At 54.4% G+C, this 19561-nt stretch overlaps 1 protein-coding gene across 2 annotated transcripts in view; it reads left to right on the plus strand.

Annotated features, from left to right (window-relative positions):
- The first annotated feature begins 1918 nt into the window (after nucleotides 1-1918).
- SBNO2 (strawberry notch homolog 2) overlaps nucleotides 1919-19561 on the plus strand; it is a 48611-nt gene continuing 30968 nt past the window's right edge. Inside the window, exons 1-2 of one of the 2 annotated variants that reach the window (XM_045830976.1) lie at nucleotides 1919-2088; nucleotides 14990-15181. In XM_045830976.1, the coding sequence (XP_045686932.1) occupies nucleotides 15062-15181 (120 nt within the window). In that variant the 5' untranslated portion in view covers nucleotides 1919-2088; nucleotides 14990-15061. The remainder of the gene's footprint in view (nucleotides 2089-14989; nucleotides 15182-19561) is intronic. The other variant, XM_045830977.1, reaches the window with a different exon arrangement.

Consider the following 19561-nt stretch of genomic DNA (forward strand, 5'->3'; position numbering starts at 1 on the left):
GCAGAGCTTAAGTCCACGCCTCCCCACCACTTGTGGTGACCTCAGGCCAGCTACTGACCAGTTCTGCGCCTTGGTTTCCCCACCAGCAAAATGCAGGTAACACCAGTCCCTGCCTCCAACGGCTATTGGGAGCAGGGCTGGCCTTGTGCATTGTGACTCGGGCTCCACCTAGGCCCCCTTGCTCAGGGGTCAGGAAACTCTGCTTGTTTCTTTTCTTTTTAAAAAAATTGATTTGAGAGAGAGAGGGGAAGGTTGGGGGAGAAAGGCAGAGAGAGAGAGAGAAACATCGATTTGTTGTTCCACTTATTTATGGATTCATCAGTTGATATGGGTTGATTCTTGTACATGCCCTGACTAGGGATCAAGTCTGCAATGTCAGCGTACGGAGACAATACTTGTAGCTCAGGGCTGCCCCAGCTTGGTTTAATGTCTGCCGTCACCATCTTGAAATTCTGAACCCTTTTTAAACAAGAGGCCCCACGTTGTCATTCCTCATTGTTCCCTGCAAATTGGGTGGCTGTTGGTGTGTGCAAGAAACTGGGAAAATGTCACCATAACTGGATACCAAATCGGCTTATTCACCTTTTTGAATCTTCAGTGTCTGTTGCTTAATTTGATTTCTTTTCATTAGTTCTGAAAAATAGTTTCAAAGTCAAGGTTATAACCCAGACTGCCAAAGCAATACTCACTCTGGATAAATCTCTTCTCTCAGGGTCTCAATTTCCCTGTCTGCTCTCTTGTGCTTGTAGGTTTGGGTACAGGGGGTCCTTGGCCTGAATTTTGTAGCAGAAGAAATTTTTAAACATACTCTTCCCCTTACGAAGTCAGTCCTTTGAACAGCTTTTATACTTTGCCTGGACTACCTTTCCTACTCTTGTCTGTCTGGCAAATTCCTACTTAAACTTTAAAGCCCCAGTGTCAATATCTCCTCCTCCCTGCAGCCCTCCATGATGCCTTAGGTGGAGACATCACCCCTCCCTGGGACTCAGGCATGATCTTGCGGATGACAGTGTGGTCCTGTTTTGTCTACCCTAGCCTGGGGGCTTCCTGAGGGCAGGGCTGAGAACTGAGTTCTCTCTGGGGCCCCAGCTTCGCTCACTTCAAGGCCAGGAACAGAGTGGCATCCATAAAAGTTCACCGAATGAATACATAAGCATGTGGGGAGATGACCTGTAATTTTCAGGGGTTGGAATGGGTGGCAGTGCCTTCATTGTCGATAACCAGGCTGGGAAGGGAGTTGTGCCTCCCACACTGGATCTGTCCCTGAACCGGCCAACCCACCCCGTGCTGGGTCCAGTGGGCTCAAGTCGCAGGAACACTGCTTTCTGTGCCAGGGTCTGGCCCCGCCCTCTTCCTGGCAAGCGTTGCAAATCCAGTCAGCATCATGCTCCTGGAAGCGCAGTGGGGAGGAAGCCAGCAGGAATCCACACAGATCCCTGTGGCCCTGCACCCTGCAGGACAGGATATACTGCTCTCTCTCCTGGGGGCCCCTGGTACTTACTAGGCCCCCCACCATGTGCCAGGCTTCATGTTGGGGGGCCCATGGTCCTAGAACCCCAATTCGTCTAGGATACAGATTAATGAGCCAGTTACTATTGGTGGAGAAGCAAGCAAGGGAGGAAGCCTGACTGAGTGGGTGGATAAAGACCATTTCAGATCGTTGCAAGAAAGTCTCTCTGAGGAGGGGGCTTTAGAGGCAAGATCTGGGTTTCACAAGAACCCTATAGTGGTTTATGGTCAAGGGTACACTAGGAAAGGGCACAGCCCGTGCAAAGGCCTGGAAGTCGAAGTGGTTGGTTCTATACCCATGTTGCAGAGGAGGAAACTGAGGTAAGCAAGGGTAAGCCACGTGCCAGGGTCTCCACAGTAGGTGGTGGGGTCGGAATTTAAATGTGAAGCCCGTGGACTCCCGGCCCCTCACGCGGCTCGGGAGCCTAAATCGGTACCACGCCTACGCCCCGCCCACCTGAGGCCCCGCCTCGCGGCATGACCGGAAGTGCGAGCGTTCCCAAGATGTCGCCCGAAACCCGGAAGTAGCGCGCCTGAAGAGAAGCTCAGAGAAACGGAGGCGGCCGGACCGGGTACGAGGTGAGGCGCGTCCAGCCCGACCCCCGCCCCAACTTCGCTGCCACCGCCCGGCCGGAACCTCTCTCCCCGGCCCACGTGGGCCCAGGCACCCTGGGCCGGGGTTTCCGGGATTCCGGGGCCGCGGGCGGGGGGAGCGCGGCGGCTTGTCCCCGCCCTTCCCGGCGACCCCCGACCCTGGGCTGCTCTATGACCCCTGTCCGACGCGCCTGAGCGGCGAGCCCTCACCCAGCTTATCGGTGGTTCGCTGATCCCTCCCTTATTGGTGACCCCATATCCCGCGCTTTTTGCCGATCTGGAGAACTTTTTTGGTGACCCTTGACTCCGCTCTTCTCAGTGACACCCCAGAATCTTGTGACCCCCCACACTTCCTAACAGCTCCTCCGCGATTTCTCCATCCCTCCCCTCAACCTAGTGATCCTCAACTTCTGTGACTCCAGCCCCTCCCTTTTTGGGGGGCTCCTGATTTCTCTCATCTTGGTGACTCTCGAACCCAGTCGTCTTGGAGTTTCCTTCACTTTTCTCCTCAGTGTCTCTCCGCCAGGACCCCTCCTTCCCGGCTCCTGTCCCCAGCGCTTCAAGAAGGGCAGACACCCTTGGCTTTGGGATGGGGCCTCGCTGGTGTCAGCTGACCTGGCAGAGCATGTTGGGGTGGGAATGCCACCCAGAGTTGGCAGTGAAACCTGGCAGCCAATTCAGGCTGGAGGTGGGATGGGGGATGGTGGTGCAGAGATGGCCCCCACCCCAGAAGTGGGCGGAGAAGCAGCCTGTGTGGGTGGATGGGGAAGGCAAGGCTGCCAGGCCGGTCCTGCCCACCAGAGCTTCTTTCTAGCACCCCAGAACCCCATAGCAGGAGACTGGTGGGCCCTGGAGGGACTGGGTGTGGACAGCCAGGCGGGAGCCAGGGAGGTGGTGGAGTGTCATTATTAACATTAATAACATTAATATTAATGCACAACATTAACATTATTAAGATTCTAGAAAGGGAAAAAGAATTGAGTAAAAGGTGTGTCTGGGGCAACCCTGGCTTCTGCTTCCCGGAATGTGCCTTGGACCCACCTGCCCTATGTCCTTCCTGCCTGTCCACTGCCCCCCTGGGCCAGGTTTAGGGCCATGTGTTTGCATTGAGTATAGGAGAATGCCTTGTTGGAAGTCGGCTGTGATGAAGCTTGCTGGCAGTTTGGGGGGGGGCGGTGAGGTTTCAGGGTGTGACAAGGGAATGGTATTGGACTGAGTTTGGCTGGGAACCTGCCTGCCTGCTGCAGGGCATGGTTGGGTCTGCCTGGTAGGAGTTGGAAAGGTCCAAGGAAATGGGGCTGTGGCCCCAGAGGCTGCAGACCCTGGAGGGGAGAACGGCTACCTGTCACAGGCACTGAAGCCCCAGAGATGGCCAGAGGCTGGCCTCAGTCAGTAGATGTGAGGCTGGCCCTTCCTCCAAGCTAGGTAGTCCAGGGCCAAACCCAACCTGGCAGTGGCTTTTCCCTGCGTGGGCTCTGGGTGCCTGGCTGCTGGGTGGCACATGTTCTTGTGGACCCTGTGAGCAAAGGAATGGCCCTTTCTTTGAGGCTGAGGCCTGGGGCCCCACTGGCTAGCCCATCTGTGTCCTTCCTTCTGTGTGCCCTGGATTTTCCCAGGAGAGGCCCCAGAGGAGGGTGATGACTGCTCAGAGATGTCTGCTTGGGCGCCACTGTCTCTCTTGTGCCACCTCCCTTGAGTCCTCATGGAGAACACTGTGTAATCTGGGCCACTGGATGGGTGGGCTAGGGAAGACAGAACAGGCTGTGGAGGGGAGGGCCCCCATGGTGAGGGAAACACATGTAGGTTCCCAGCAGACCCTGAGGAGCCCTGTGAGTGCTAGACACTGTCCCGAGGGACAAGCCTGTGTTGGGACCCAGGGGAAGGCACTTTGGGGTTTTGGAAGGCATGAGGGCACTTTTAACTCTTCAGTGTCTGAGTAGATGTTTGCCCACACCTGCTTGGAGACAGGACCCACCTGGAAGGGGTGTGAGTGTGTGTTGGGGGGAGATGTCTGCGCTCTGGCAGAGGGATGGGGGATCCCTAGGACCAGAAGAGGGTTTCTAGGGGAGGCAGTTGATTTTGAAGTTGGGGCTGGCTAGACAGGCCACAGGTGGGCAGGTGGGCAGCCAGCTTTGTGACCTTGGATCAGTCACTGCATTCCCCTGGGGGGAACTGGAGCCAGACCCCCACTCCCACACCCCTGTTCTCTACCAGAGTGTGACCAACATGGACAGGCCCAGTTCAATTCTAGCAAAGTCTTAGATGCCCCTCCAGCTGGGCCGTCTGGAAACGCTGACCCAGCACAGGGCTCTGGCCACGTGAGCAAGCTTAGTTGAAATAAAGAGGCAACTGTGTCCAGTCCCCAGAGGCCACCTCCCCCCAGGATGGACTCTCTCTGATGAAGCCTTTACTGCCAGCATGGGGGGTAATGTAATATCAGAGCGTAAACACCACCCAAAGCCGAAATGGCTGAGTGGGGACGCAGCTTCCCATGGTACCAACACAGTCCTAGGGTCTGCATGTGTGTGTGTGTGTGTGTGTGTGTGTACATGAGTGTGGGAGTGCAGGTTTTGTGTGTAGATTTGTGCAACATGTATGTGTGTGTCATGTATGAGCATGTGCAAGTGTTTTGTGCCCACAAGTGCATGCATGTTTGTGTCCATGTCTGTTGAATGTGTATATATCTGAGTGGGCCCCTGGGTATATGAACACACATGTATTTGGAGGGGGTTTGCATGTGTACATTTGAGAATGTAATGATGTGTGTCATGTATGAGTGCACCCACACACATGTGTGCACCCATTACGCATGTGCAGTTCATTGTGGACAGGCTTGGGGCATCTCCGGCCACTTTTTCCCGGGCACAGGGCGTTGTGGTCAGCCTGCAGGGAGGCTGGGCGTGGCAGGCTGCCAGAGAGTGTGGTCACCCAGACCTGGTCCAGGCCTGTCCTGGTTACTGCTCTGTCCCTTCTTTCGGTTCTGCCCACACCCAGGCGCGGCCTCAAGTCTTGGTGTCTCTGGGGCACCTGGCAAGCATAGGTCTCTCTCCTGACTGGAACCCCCAGTCCCTGTTCTTTGGAATTACCTTCTCCCTCCTCCTGCCATTGGCAGGTCTGTCCTATATGAGTGACCAGAGTGGGACTGAGACAGAAAGCAAACTTCCTTTATCGTCCTGCTGATTGTGACAACTGCTCTGAGATCTTCTGCTTCTCTCACTGGGAGGTTTGGGTGCCCTGCTGGCAGGCAGGTGACTCAGGTGAGAGCCTGCACTGTGGTTTCTAATGCTGGGTCTTCATCACCGGCTGCCCTGGGCCTGCCGGGACCCCTGGGGTGGCAGAGATAAGACCTGTTGTTTATGTTCTGAAATGTGGATGAATCTTCAAAATGGTGCTCAGTGAGAAGCCCTACACAAAAGGTGATCTCATTGATGTGAAATGTCCAGAACAGGCAAATCCACAGATAGGAAGGGGGTTCATAGTTGTCAGGGACTGGGAAAGGGATGGGGGCAACTGTGGATGGGTTCAGGCTTCTTTTGGGGGTGATGGAATGTTCTGGAAATAGATAATGATGCTAGTTGCACAACCCTGTGAATGCACTAGAAACTCCTGAAGTTTGCACTGTAATGTGTGTGGCATGTGAACTTTATCTTCATAAAACAAAGTGTGAAAAAGGGAAAAGAAAGAAAGCAGGACCTATCCTTGCCCCTCCATTGCCCACATGCTGTGGCCTGGGGTGGGTTGAGTGTGGCTCCCTGCTGCCAGCTCACATGCAGGCGCTGAGTGGTTTGTCAGATGTCTTTCCCTGTCCCCATGGGGAAGACAGAGGAAGTGCCATCTTCTGTTTTATGGAAGGTGAACAAGGCTTCCTAGGTGCCCCTCACTAAGCCCCTACTCTGCCCCAAACCAGTGCATCCTTTAAGGGGTGGTCCTGGGAGATCTGGACTCCTGGTGCAGAGACGCCTTGGGTGGGTGTGAGTGGGTAGGGGCCTGGGTGTGGGAGGCCCAGAGAGCAGCTCCTCCCTGAAGTCAACTCAGTGGGAGGTGGTGCTCTGGGCCCTGGCACTTCCCTGGGCCTCCTGCAGGTTCCCCTGATTGGCTGGGACTCAGTGAGGCAAGGTGACAGCAGGGAGGAGAGTGATCCCAGAGAGTAATGCGGAGTGTCCCTCCTCCAGTTCACCCATTTACATGTAACTCTTCCTGGGTCAGCTGTGGGGCGGGGGTTCTCTTCCCCTGTGCTACCTACAGGGCAGAAAGAGTGTCCACAATGTGGGTGACAGGGACACAGCCCAGGGAGGCCAATGAGGCTATTAAGGAAAGGCCTGCTCATGGTTTCTTATGTTCCTGATGCCTCTTCTGAGCCTGTCACCTGCAGTGAGGGACCTCGGCAGGCTTGCTGTAGCTAGGCACAGGGTTCTCTCTACTCCCAAAACATGTTCGGGTGCTGACCTCCAGCATTACTGCCTTCTTCCCAGTCAGCATGCAGAACAGGCCCCCAGGTTCCTGTCAGCCTGGCCCCCATCCCCTTAGAGGATAAATCACAAGTGAAACTGAAAGAGCCCTCGATCCTTTTGCTCCAAGGTCTCACAAGCAGTGTCTCCACACCCAGAAGGCTGTCGCCCGTTTCCTGGGAGTCCACCCCAAGGGTGAAAGACCGATGATGACACAGGATGCTGGGAAGGCAGGAAGGAGGGGGTGTCTGGTTGGGGTCCCAGCAGGCAGTAAACCTGTCTTTTAAATATTTTATTTATTTATTTTTAGACAGAGGGGGAGGGAGGGAGTAAGAGAGGGAGAGAAACATGGATGTGAGAGAGAAACATCAGTCAGTTACCTCTCACACATATCCCAGCTGGGATGGAACCCACCACTCAGGCATGTGCCCTGACCAGGAATTGAACCAGTGCCCTTTCACTTTGTGGAACAACGCCCAACCAACTGAGCCACACCGGTCAGAGCTGGGCAGTAAACTTTTATGGCTCTAACTCACATGCAGAGTTGGCCCCATAAGTGCTGGGCGTGTGCTTTTCCTCTCAGCCTGCAGCCCTCTGAGTCTGGCCACGGTGAGAAGGCATCTCCTTCCACACATGAGGTAGACTGAAGAAAGGCTCACCCCCAGGAACTGGGACAACACGAGTGTTGGGTGGGGAAGTCACACTCATGCTGCCTTATGCCCTTGGGTCTTCCAGTGGCCAGGTCTCTATGGCCAGAGCTCAGCAAGGCTGCTCCAGGGTCCAGGATGGTCTTGGCAGTTTGGAGGTATCATTCTGTCCTGTAGGCTGTGAAATGGAGGTGTAGGGCCACTTCCCACCCCCACCCAATCCAGGGTGGGTCTGACCTTGGCACTGGTGACAAACTGTGAGAGCCTCTCTTAGTGTCACCAGTGAATAAATGAGCTGGCCTGGCCTGGCCTGCCCAGCAACCCCCAGGGCTGTCCCCACTGTTTTCGGGGGGACTCGGGGTGAATGAGATCTCAGGTGGATGTGGAGGGCTGTCAGGGACAGCCCTGGGGGATGCTGAATGGTAATATCCAGCCCTGGGGGATGCTGGACAGAGGGGCTAAGCAGCTTTGTCCCCAGCCCTGGAGGAAGGCGCCCCACAGGGAAGGTTGGGCATGACGGCTGGACTGCCAGCTTTGAGAAATCAGGGACTGCCACCTCCAAATCCAGACCTGCCACTTCTCTTGAAAAACCAGCCCTTCTGGAAGCCTGGACCACATTCCTGCGCCTGCCAGCCCCCCGCTGCCCAGCCCCTCCAAGGGCCCTGAGGAGGTTTCTGGGAGAGGAAGCCGTGTGGGCTTTGCTGGTCCAGGTACCTATGGGGAGTGGGACCTGCGTCCCCAGAGCCTGTCACTGAGTGAGGCTGAGGGGGGGCCTCGCTGCCTGGTGGTCCACTTGCAAGCTGTGTCCTATCTCAGTAACATCCCAGAACGATCCCCGTCATAGTCCTGCGACCTGTGGACATATCACCTCACATGGCAGAGGGGTTTGCAGACAGGGATTTGGCAGACAGGGTTAAGTTGAGGAGTTGGACATGGGGGTGATCCTGGATTCCCAGGAGGCCTGGTGTCATCACAGGGTCCTCATAGACTGAGAACTTTCTTCACTGGATGCTGAAGGGAAGTGAGAGACTTGAAGTTTGAAGAGGCACATGTGCTTCTGCTGGCTGTGAAGATGGGGAGCATAACTTGATGGGGACACAGGAAGGCAACCTCTAGAAGCCAAGGCCCAGCCCTGCTGTCTGTGTGAACTTAGACAGCTTCTCCCCAGAGGATGCAGCACAGAGCCTGGCCTGGGAGCCCCAGGGCCGAGGTGGCAAACTGGCCTGGACTTTCAGCCCACAAGACTATGGGAGGGCCCATTGTGCCATTTCAAGCTTCCAAGTTTGTGGTCACTTGTTACAGTAGGAGAAATGGTTCCACGTTCTGTTGGTAGGTCTTGGGGTCCCTGCTACTGTAATTTGGAGGCCTCTTCCTTTTTCTGAAGCCAGGATGGTCTCCCCTTCCTTTGCCCTTCAGGATGGGGCAAAGGCCCCTTACGATGTTCTTGGCACCAGGCTGGACAGGAGCCCAAGGAGGGTATTGACTGCTCACGCCACCCAACTAGGACTAGCGTGGCCTGGCTGTGGGCAGCACCAGCCACTATCCTGCTTGTGGTTCTCTGAGGGCTTGGGTAGGGAGACCTGGCATGCTGTGCCAGGAGAGACAGTCTACCCTCCACATGAACCCCAGACAGACTGTGAAAGTTGGTGTCAAAGGGCCAGGAAGATTTGACTTCACATTCACACGGAGGAAGGGGACCTGAGGGTCAGAGGAGACCACAAGCTCAGTGTGTCTAACACTTTTTAAAGACCACAAGTAAACACAAGAACTGAGCTGGCACTTCCCAGAAGAGGATACCTGCACAGAAGATGCTTGACCCCCTGAAGGCTGCACAACTCTGCTGTGTCCTTATAAACCCAGAGGCTGCCCTGGGGTCTAAGTTGTTTTATAAAGCACCCACCTCACCCTCACCGAACAGCTGTCAGAGCATCATCATCCTGCTATGCCTTGCTTGGAGGCATCAGTTTGGCCCCCTTGTCCGGGGCAAGTAGACTGGTCTGTGAGCTTGCAGTTGGCAGATGCTTTGGCCAGAGACAGCCAAGGTGACCCCTAATTGGTGCACCTGGAACCTATCTCGAGGGCCTCCCTTTCTGTATTTGTTTCACCAAATATCACTCCCTGAATGTGGGCTCAGTTCTGCTTCCCCAGGTGTGGTTTCTCCTAACCTCCTTTCCCTCCTGGCAGTTGTCAGAGGTGTGTGTGCAGAAGGGGAGCACCAACACTTGCTGCACATTGTACCTGCGGGGTACAGTGTGCCTCCCTCCTGCGCCAGGCTCCTACACCAATAGCATCGTCCCTCAGGTGGCATGTGGGGTCACCATGTGTGCTCCCCCTTGTTGGCCCCAAGTGGTCCAGCTCTGCTGCTTTCACTCTAGGGGGTGAGGCTGGGGTGGTAAGCTGGGCAGTCACTGCCGGCCAGGGCTTCTTCCATTCACTGTCTGCTTACTGGTCCCCCTGTTTTGGCCAAGTGTTGACAAGTGCCAGAGCCAGGGTATCAGTTGAACAACACCTCCTGCTTGGCTCTGCAGAGGAGCTGTGGAGTCCCTGTGCAACCATCTGGCCACCTGGTGCCTCAACCTGGAGCACGGGAGCAGGGACTTTGTGTTTAGCAGGTTGGGAGGTTTTGCAAAAGATGGCTGCATGAATTCACATACCCTCTGTGGATGACAAGTATGAGCTTGGTCCGGGTGGGGGACCCTGGGGTACTGTAGCCCACCTTTTACCTCATTGGGTACAGAACTGGAAGTTCAGCTGCTGGCCGCCTACACTCTCAGATGGGGCTTCCAAGTGGCCCATCTTGTCATCCTTGTCCCCACTCCTACCCCGCCCAGTGTGTGCATGGGGCCCCTGCCATCTTTGGCATTCCAGAGCTGCTGAGTTCCAGATGCCTCTTGGGGACTTTATAGAAATTCGAGGTCATACACTTGGTGCTAGCCTGACCCATCAGTGGAGTTCCTGGTCACCAGACATCACAAGGATTCAGGCCAAGGGTCAGGGTGACCCCAGCTGGGTTTTGCCTCCTGCTGCTGTCCAAGTGTCCTGAGACAACTATACTGACCACACACTGGGAAGCGGAAAGCACAGAGATCCCTGTTCCGGAGACCAGAAGTTCGAGATCAAAGTGCTGCAGGGCTGTGCTCATGCTGAAAGCCACAGGAGAGGGTCTCTCTGGCCTCTCCCAGCTGCTGGGTGCTCCAGGGGTCCCTTGTTTATGGCCACATCACCCCAGTCTCTGCCTCCATCTTCACATGGCTTTTCTCCCACAAGTCTGTGTCCAAATCTGGGGAGAGGGTAAGATACCAGTTTGTATTAGGCCTACTCTTATCCAACATGACCCCATCTTGACTAATTTAATCTACAAAGACCTGATTTCCAAATGAGGACTCATTAACAGGTTCCCAGTGGATGTGAGTTTGGGGAACACCGGTTGCCCCAATATGCCCCCTCTATCCCCCATTTTCCCCTGAACCATGGGCTTTCTGCCAAATGCTCCATCCCCCATTGCTCCCAGCTGCCGTCCATCCTCCTGTTGGCCCCTGGCCCTGTGGTCCTCCCCTCTTTGTTGCCTGTCCCCTTTGTATCCCACCCAGGTACCCCCATCCTCAGTGGTCAATAGTGAGGAATGGACTCCTGATGCTTTTGGGAAGGAAGGAGCCAGAGCTGTCATGTCCCTCAGGAATCCCCACAGCTTCCTTTGGCCCTTGGTTTTAGCTCACCCAGGGAGGTGGCTGTCTAGGGGCAAGTACCCCCTTGGGGGTCCCAGAAGAGCTGAGCTGTGCTCATAAGCCAGGAAGGACCTTAGTGCAGAGCTGGTGCCCCCAAGATAGGCTGCTGGGTCTCACCTCATGCTGAGCTCGGTTGGCTTGGCCCCTCGCCCACAGCTGCCCATCTCTGCCCTGAACTCCAGCATGCCCTGTCTTGGCCCAGCACCTTCATCTAGGAGTAGAGCAGCCTCTCCAGGATGCCCCTACTCCTTTCCCTTCCTGGGTCCCTCACTGGGGACTTACCCAGACTGGTCCTGACCTGTAAGGTGAGGAGGGGGCTCCCTACATGTGGCTGGTCAGTCAACTCAGTGTGTTTGGGGGCTGAGCCGACAGAGCCCAGTGTGGGGTGAGACCCGTGGCTTGTCCTGGGGTCAGGCTCTCCCAAACCTTGCAATCCCAATGGTTCCGTCTGGGCCGCTGATTCCTTGATCTTTGTCTTTTGTGATGACTCATTTGAAAAAACTTTATCTCAAAAGGAAATCATGTGAAAATAAACCATGATGGTGACTTCAGGCCCTACCTGTCGAGAGCACCCACCCTTCAGTCATGAGACTCACATCTAAAAATACTCAGCAGGCCCAGTGCACACCCAGCTCTGACCCCTGTGCCCCAAGGCTCTGTACTGTGCCCCTCTGAGGTGAATCCTTTCTGGGCCATGATGCGTTCACACGCTGGAGCTCGGGGTTGGCAGCAGGGTCCAGAGCTCTGGATTGAGGAGAGCAGTCGGCAGAGGCCAGAAAGTGAGGGGATGATATACACTGTGTATCAGGGGATGCAAGAGCACGAAGCCTGAGGCTGCAGAGGCGCTGAGGCAGTGAGAGGTGATGTTGGACCTGGGTGCTGGAGGAAGGGGCACCATAGGAGTGGCCTCTGGGGGCTTTAATGATAGTGGCATAGTGTCCCTCCCTTTTTCTTAGCCTCTCCTATAGCCTGGCACCCACTAACCCACTTCCTGTTTCTGTGGGTTTCCCTGTTCTGGACATGTCACATAAATGGAATCACACATTCTGTGGCCTTCTGTGTCTGGCTTCTCTCCCCCCTGAGCATCATGTGTTCAAGGTCTGTCCACGTAGTAGCGAGTGTCGGTCCTTCACTTCTTTTGATGGCTGAGTGATGTTCCAGTGCAGCAATTTTCAACCTTTTCCTCTCATAGCACACATAAGGTAATTACTAAAATTCTGCAGCACACCAAAATATACTTTTTGTTGATCTGACAAAAAGGAGGTATAACTGTGATTCACACTGGGCAGCTATTGTTGTGTTGGCTGTTGTAATTTTTTATTTGACAACCTAAGGGAAAAGAGGTTGGTGCCCCTGACTACATAGTTAGGTATTGCATGTTTTAAAAATTCTTATGGCACCCTGGTCAGGTGGCTCAGTTGCTTGGAGCATTGTCCTATACACCAGAAGTTTGTGGGTTCAATCCTCTGTCAGGGCACGTATGAGAAATAACCTATTGATGTTTCTTTATATCCTTGGGTGAGGAGTAGAAAAAAGTAAAAGTTCTTGTGGCACATTAATTGAAAATTACTGTTCTAGTGTGTGAATGGGTTATGTTATATTTGTTCATTCATTAGCCAATGGATGCTTCGGTTTTGGCTGTTGTGAATTGTGCTGCTGTGGACATCTGTGTACAAGTTTTGTGGGAACATGTGTCTTCCTTTCTTTTGGGTTGACACCTAGGAGCAAAATTGCTGGATTTGTGGCCACACCACTTTACGCTCCCACCTGCCTCATGTTCCATGGGTCCTAACCCTGGCTTCCAAGGCACAGCCTCCTCTCGCATCACCACTCCATGCCTATGAAAGGAGAGGGTGCACATGCTCTCCAGGGTGTCAGCCCCCTGGGTCTCAGCCCTCTGGGCCTTGGCTCCCAGAAGGGTCTGGAGCCCTCCCCGTAGGTGACAAACCTCTTACTCTGAAGGAATGTGATGGCTGGACTTTGGGTGAGGACACAGTGTCTAAACCTTCTGGGGTTGCCACTCAGACAGGTTCTGTGGGGTATTTGTGGACACAGTCAACCTTGGTTTTTGGGACAGGGACCACAGGGATCCTTGGGAGTCACCCACAAGCCTGGACAGTGCTTTCCAAGGGAGCAGCCAGGCCCTGTGGCTGCAGAGCCCAGAAGTACCCTGTGTTGGATGCGGTTGGCTTTGTTTGGGGATATGACTGCCGAGAAGGGGAGCCGGCAGGGGAGGGGCTTGGGCAGGGGTCATGTCCCATTCTGAGTGTTTACTGCAGAGAAGGGACGAGAGTGAGCAGACCAGTGCTTGCAGTCAGCTCTGTGAGCCTCCTCTGTTGAGGAAAGGTGGTTTCTACTTGCTTGCTGTCCCAGGTGCTAGGAGTAGACCTGCTTCGAAGGGTATCCCCCCAATTCGTGGTGCTTCCTGGGGCCTTGGTAAAGGCAGCAGTCACTTAAGTGGCTACTGGGTTGCAGAGGCCCGTGGCCCTGCCAAGGCCTTACAAGCCTTGTCTACAAAGCCCCAACCAACTCATTCTCCAGATAAGCAAGCAAAGGCTCCAAGGGCTAAGGTACCCTGAGCTGAATGATTATCTAGCCATTTAAATTTTTGACCTGTCTGCCTAACCCCATAATTTTTATAAGGACTGAACAAGACCACATTCACAGAGTAGATATGTGTTCATCACGGGCGGCCCCAGGGCCTCCCATTTGCAGTGTATAAGCCTGTGTTCCACTAGGTCTGGCCTATGGGAGCTTGGAGGGTGCATTCAGGAAGTGACCAGCACCTCCAAGGATCCAGGCCTCTGGGGGGTGTGGGAAGGGTTGTCCTACCAGCAGGCATGAGCCTGATAAGCAGACGGGTGGAGGCTGGAGCAGGTCATAGAATGAGGGGTGCATGGCCAGTAGGGCGCAGAGTGAAGCTGCCCCTGGCCCTGCCCCCGCCCCGGATTGCACAAGCGGCTCTTGCGACTGTGATTACTGGAAGTCCTGAGGATTTCTTCACTCAGGGCTTGGCTGGGAGTGGCAGCTGCCTCCCCTTCCTGCCTCCCTGGGTGATTAACGTCCTTGGGTGGTCCCCTTCCTGGGGAGCACTCTAGTCTCCTTGGGGTCCTTGCTGATAGTGGGGGGTGGGGCCCAGGGTGGGGACTCAGTCACAGGCTACAGAGCAGATGGAAGTCGTGGGGTCCTGGAGTCACCCTGGTGGCTTTTCCTGGCTGGGTGTTCCTGCCCTGGAGAACAAGGACATTCTCAGTGGGAATGCTGTGTATCCTTGTTCCAAGCCAGGTCTGGGAACTTTTCCTGGCTCTGCTAAGCCCTGACTCCCCCAGATACTCTCTGGTAAGCCTCTCCTGGGTGAGTACCTCCACCTCAGAGGGGCCAACCAATTGGACTCTGCCTTTCAGCCAGACGCACTGGTCACAGAGCCAGGTGCCCATGGGTCACCCCTCACACCAGGGGTCCTAGAGCTCATGGCTCTCTTTGTGGGTGTCAGGAGCACCCTTTGAGATCCACATATTTACCACTTCTCAGCCTTTTGGCTATAATCAAGTAAGACCCACATATTTGTTATTTGGTGAGCCAGGTAGCCTAAGACACTGCTGTGACCCCCAGGGAGGTGGGGTCAGCCAGCCGTGTTGAAACACTGCCCTCATCCCAGAGGTCCAGGCCCATAGTTCCCAGGAGGGGCCCGGACAATGGGTGGAACCTCCTTGGAGCATGGAGGCCAAGTAGGAGTTCTACCCTGGTGTCTGAAGCCCCCCCCAAACAACTGCTGAGGAGAGGCTGGGAACTGAGAGGGGCCCCTGGCAGCACTGTAGAGTTTGGGGAGCCTCAGCTCACATCTCCCACATTGAGGTGGTGCAGTCAGGGTGGGTGGGGGGCATGTGATGCGTGGTCCATGGGGTCCTGCAGTTGAGGCAGAGCCTATTGGCGGTGCCCTGACCCTATCCCCTCTGTGTAAGCGCAGCCTAGCTTTCCCTCACCCACCGTCCCTGGCCCCCAAGGAGAAGGTCTTTGCCCACTGGGGGCAGAGGGTGACCGTAGAACATGCCTTGTCTCTCCCCAGGTCATGATGCCTCCACCTCGTAGCAAGAAGCCCAGATAGACACCCCCGTGGCCCGGGTCGAGGAGCTGCCTGATGCTGGCAGTGGGGCCCGCCATGGACGGGGAGTTCCCACAACATGAGGCCCCGCCAGCTGGCAGTGTCCTGTACAGCACCCCACCGCTGCAGAGCCCGCTGTGCGGGTCCAGTGTCCAGGTGAGCCCGGCCCTCAGAGTCAGCCTTGGGGTGGGATGGTGCCCTCATGGGGGAATCTTACCTGCCACCAAGGTCCTCAGCTATGAGCCACTAGGTTTTTTTGCAAAGGCCATGACTGGCCCTCAGGGAGCCACCTGGGCCTGGCTGCTGCCTTTACCTGGGGGCTGGGACCCCTTTAACGGGTCATGGTTGTTTATTTTTCTTCAGTATTATTTCCTTTGTCATTTAATATACTTCTTTCTTTTTTTTAATGAAAATACACAAAACTTTTTTTTTATTGATTGATTTTTAGAGAGAGAGAGAAAGTAAAACACCTGTTCCTTGTTCTCATTGTTTATGCATTCATTGTTTGCTTCTTGTATGTGCCCTGACCTGGGATCGAATCCACACCCTTGGTGTGTTGGGACAATGTTCTAACCAACTGAGCTACCCGGCTAGGGCCAACAGACGTTATTTCTTAAAGATTTATAGGAAAATTGCATAGAAAGTTCCCATATATCCCTCCCCCACATCCTCGTGTTGTCAGTGTCTTGGTTAATGAGTGAGCTACATTGTTACAACAGGGGAGCCAATATCTATACGTTGTTATTCACTGAAGTTCAGTGGACATCAGGGTTCTCTTCTCTCCCTCTGAGCCGGACACTGTGGGTTTGTGGGGGACACTGTGGGTTTGTACAGATGCACCATGACAGGTACCCACCACTACAGCACTGCAGCACCACAGCATTGTACAGAGTAGTGTCACTGTCCTGACACCTTCTGTGCTCTCTCTGCCTGTGTACCCCTCCCCCAGCCTGGGACCCATAGATCCTTTTCCTGTCTCCACAGTTTTGCTTTTTCAAAATGTCCTAGAGTTGGGCTCATACAGTGTGCAGTGTTTCAGATTGGCTTCCTTCACTCAGTAACATGCATTTAAAGTTCCTCCATGACTTGTGGCAGGATAGCTCATTCTTTTTTACTTTTTAAGGTTTGTGGTTTTTTTTAAGATTTTAAATTTACTTTTAGAGAGAAGGGAAAGGAGGGAGAGAGAGAAAGAGAGAAACAGCAATGTGCAAGAGATATATCATTTGATTGTCTCTTACACACTGACAACTGGGGACTGGCCCACAACCCAGGCAGGTGCCCCAACCTGGAATCAAACCAGGGACTTTTCAGTTTGCAGGCCAGTGGTCAGTCCACTGGGCCATCCCAGCCAGGACTGGATAGTTCATCCTTTTTAGCGCTGAGTAACATCCCGTAGTCTGGATGGACCACAGTTTATTCATCACCTCCTGAAGGGTGAATGGTTGCTCCCAGGTTTTGATGAGTGTAATAAGTATCATAAATAACAAAACCACCATAGGCACCAGCCAGCCCCTCATGTAACAGAGGCACAAGTGGCCCCAAGAGAAGTGTCCAGAATTCTCCAGTGAGTCAGCCTGGCACCTCCTGTCCTGGGTAGAAGCAGGGCTCCTCTTCCACTGTAGAGAGAAAAACTGCATTTTTCAGTGGGCAGCCTGGAGCTTTTGAGGGCCTGGGGGAGAGTAGGTGGGGTGTTGGGTGCCAGAGAATAGCTTGGGGAGCAGCAGGGATGGGTGGAAGGCCAGGTGGGCAGAGGGAGGGAGAATCAAAATCAGGGTTAAGAGGAGCCGAGAAATGGGCCCCAGGTCAGGTGGAGCTCAGCTTCCAGTGCTGGGAACCACCAAGAGGCACCAGCCCGTAACCAGAGCATCAAAAGGGCTAGGAGGATTCGGACCCTGAATTCTCTCCATACCAAGCTGGGCCTATGTCCTAACATGACAGGGCACGGGATCTGAAGTTACTCAGAGTCAGCCTCGAGCACTGGGTAGGCAGAGAGTCAGCACTGAGTTGAGATCACTGCCTGCAGCTCAAAGCCTGACTAAGGTCCAGCTGAGGTCCAATAGGGCCCCTAGCAGGGTCCAGACACCGCCATGAACTGGTCCAGACTCCTCTCTCCTTCCTATTGAAGCTATGTCCACACATCCCCTGACCTGCCCAAGCCTCAGCTCATGTTGTCACAGCTTATACCTTCCCATTACCCCCTGGTCCCCTTCATGTCCCTGTGTGCTGTCCCACAAGTGGCAGCGTGATTGTTCCTGTGGTTCCGGTACGCCTGTTTCACAGGCTCAGAGTGTGAACTTGCTGTTCTTATAACACACAGGATTCTTCCTTTTCAGCATCCTATAATTTCCCTAATTATTTCCGTAATGTTGGGCCTTTGGGGTGGTTCCAGTTTTCTGCTGCTATAAATAAGGCTCTGTGTTTTCCTCCCTCTCATGGATTTGTCCCCCAGCTGTTTCTGGAGTAAAATTCCTGGGTCAGAACATGTGCTGAGCAAGTAGCCGAGGAGAGAAATATGTGTTCCTGCCACTTCCCCCTTATGGTGACCCAGGAAGCCAGTGGAGGGCCAGGATGTGAGCTCCACCTGAACAGCTTATGAAGACCTGAGGGCCTCAGAAACTGGGACACTGGGCAGCGACAGGGGACCCTGGTGCAAGGAAGGTGCCAGTCAAGCCCTGGCTTTGGATCAGGCTCCCCTATGGGCAGTCAGAGCCCAGCTGACCAAGGCTGAACTGCCCCTGGCCAGGCTGTGCACTCAGCCTATTCCTCTAGGACCACAGATTGTAGGGGTCACCCCTTAGGTTGCACCAGATCTGGCCAGGGGCCTGTGGGCAACCCCTGCAGTCCACAAAGGCTGAGTCTGTGCGGATCGATGTGGGCGACATGCTCCTTCTGCCTTCCAGCTGGGCAGAACCAAGCTCAGGAAGGGGAACCAGAGTGGACCAGGCTGGAGGTGGAGCTGACCCCAGGATTTTCAGTGTCACTAAAGTGGCCAGATTTAGCAAATAAAAACACAGTTGTCCCCTGAAACTTAAGTTTCACATATTTTTTTCTTTTTTACCATGTGTGTTCCATGTAATACTTACACTAAAAATTACTTGTTGCCCAACAGAAATTCCAGTTTCACTAGATGTCCTGTGTTTTATCTGCTTCCCTAGCAGGAGCGTCATCTTCCTCATCAGCTTACAGGTGGCCTAGGCAGCTAGGGCTAATATCCCAGGGCCTGCTACTCCCCAGGAGAGGGCTAGCCTCTGTCTCCAGGCGGAGAATCCCCAGGCAGGCTGCAGTCAGTTTCCTGTCTCTGGACCAATCACATTCTAGGGGCCTGCCCTCTGAAGGTAGAGCCACCACTTCTGGCTGCACTGGAAAATCCCAAGGAAGGCTCTGACTGGCTAACTTTATGGTACCACCTCTGTGGGGCAGGACTGGGGTATTCTCGATAGGCAGCCTTATTAGAGTGGAGTGCTTGGGGAGGAGGTTGAAGTTGCTGGGTAGACAAAGCCAGGAGTGACCCCTACCATCCTGCCTCTCCAGCTGAGGCCTTGAGGTCCTTCAGGACCTAGGGATCTCCAGGTCTGATTTAGGTATAGGCAAAGAAGGTCGGGCAAGTGGACAGCCCCCTCAGTCCTCCCCACCTTAGATACCACAGGGTCCAGGCCAGCAGCTGTTCCGCTTGTGGGCCCACAGTATAGGCACCCACTTGCCAGACTGGCCTGGTCCAGGTCCAGGTGGTCTGTACGCCCCCAAACCAGTTAGTTCATCTAAGGAAACTGAACATGGTCTGGGGTAGAATGTTCTAGAAGTGCCTTTGACCTTGGGAAGTTCATGTCCCTCTGGAGTTGGATTTCTCTTCTTAAATGGGGCCACAGGGGGAAGTGACCTTGAACCAGGGCAATGGGGAGAAGTGGGATTCCTGGGGGATCCCGTTCTGTTCCCTGGGTCATGGCATGACTTCCTTCCAGAGAGTTCCACAGCAGATTCCTTGTAAGAGTTTTTGCACCACTGGCCTTCATGCTGGGAAGAGGCCCTTTGCTTCTTTTCCCCAAAATTCTTTTTTTTTTTTCATTTTTAAAAAGTTTGAAGCCTGTGCAAAAAAACTGAGAACAAGCAGCCCCCCTGGGGCCTCTGCCAGTCAATAATGTCTCGACATGTCTCTCTCCCCTTCTTCCTTGCACTGATTCTCTGGGACTGGACATCTGGGCACTGGCAGGCCCCGTCAGGGGTGGGGCACAGTGTTGGGAATTCATGGCTGGCTCCTCCCCTTGGCATGGAGGAGGCACAGGAAAAGGACCCATGGTAGTTTTGGCCATCGGGGCTGCTTCTGGGCCAGTTCTAGGCTAGGGTCTCAGAGAGGGAGTACATAGTAGCCTGAGGAGTTGCATCCAGCTGCCTTAACCAAGGACCAAGACCTTCATGGGCTGGGGGTGGGAAGCCGCTGGCTGCTAGGCTCTAGCCTTATACTCGTCATCCAGCTGGGCCAGCTTGGAGAAGTGGGGACCGTGATGGCAGCCAGTAGGCCTCTCCCCAGGGAACAGCCTC

The sequence above is a fragment of the Phyllostomus hastatus genome, unplaced genomic scaffold (genome assembly GCF_019186645.2).
Source record: "Phyllostomus hastatus isolate PE091 unplaced genomic scaffold, TTU_PhHast_1.1 phas_contig_159, whole genome shotgun sequence".
In the NCBI taxonomy this organism is placed as follows: Eukaryota; Metazoa; Chordata; class Mammalia; order Chiroptera; family Phyllostomidae; genus Phyllostomus; species Phyllostomus hastatus.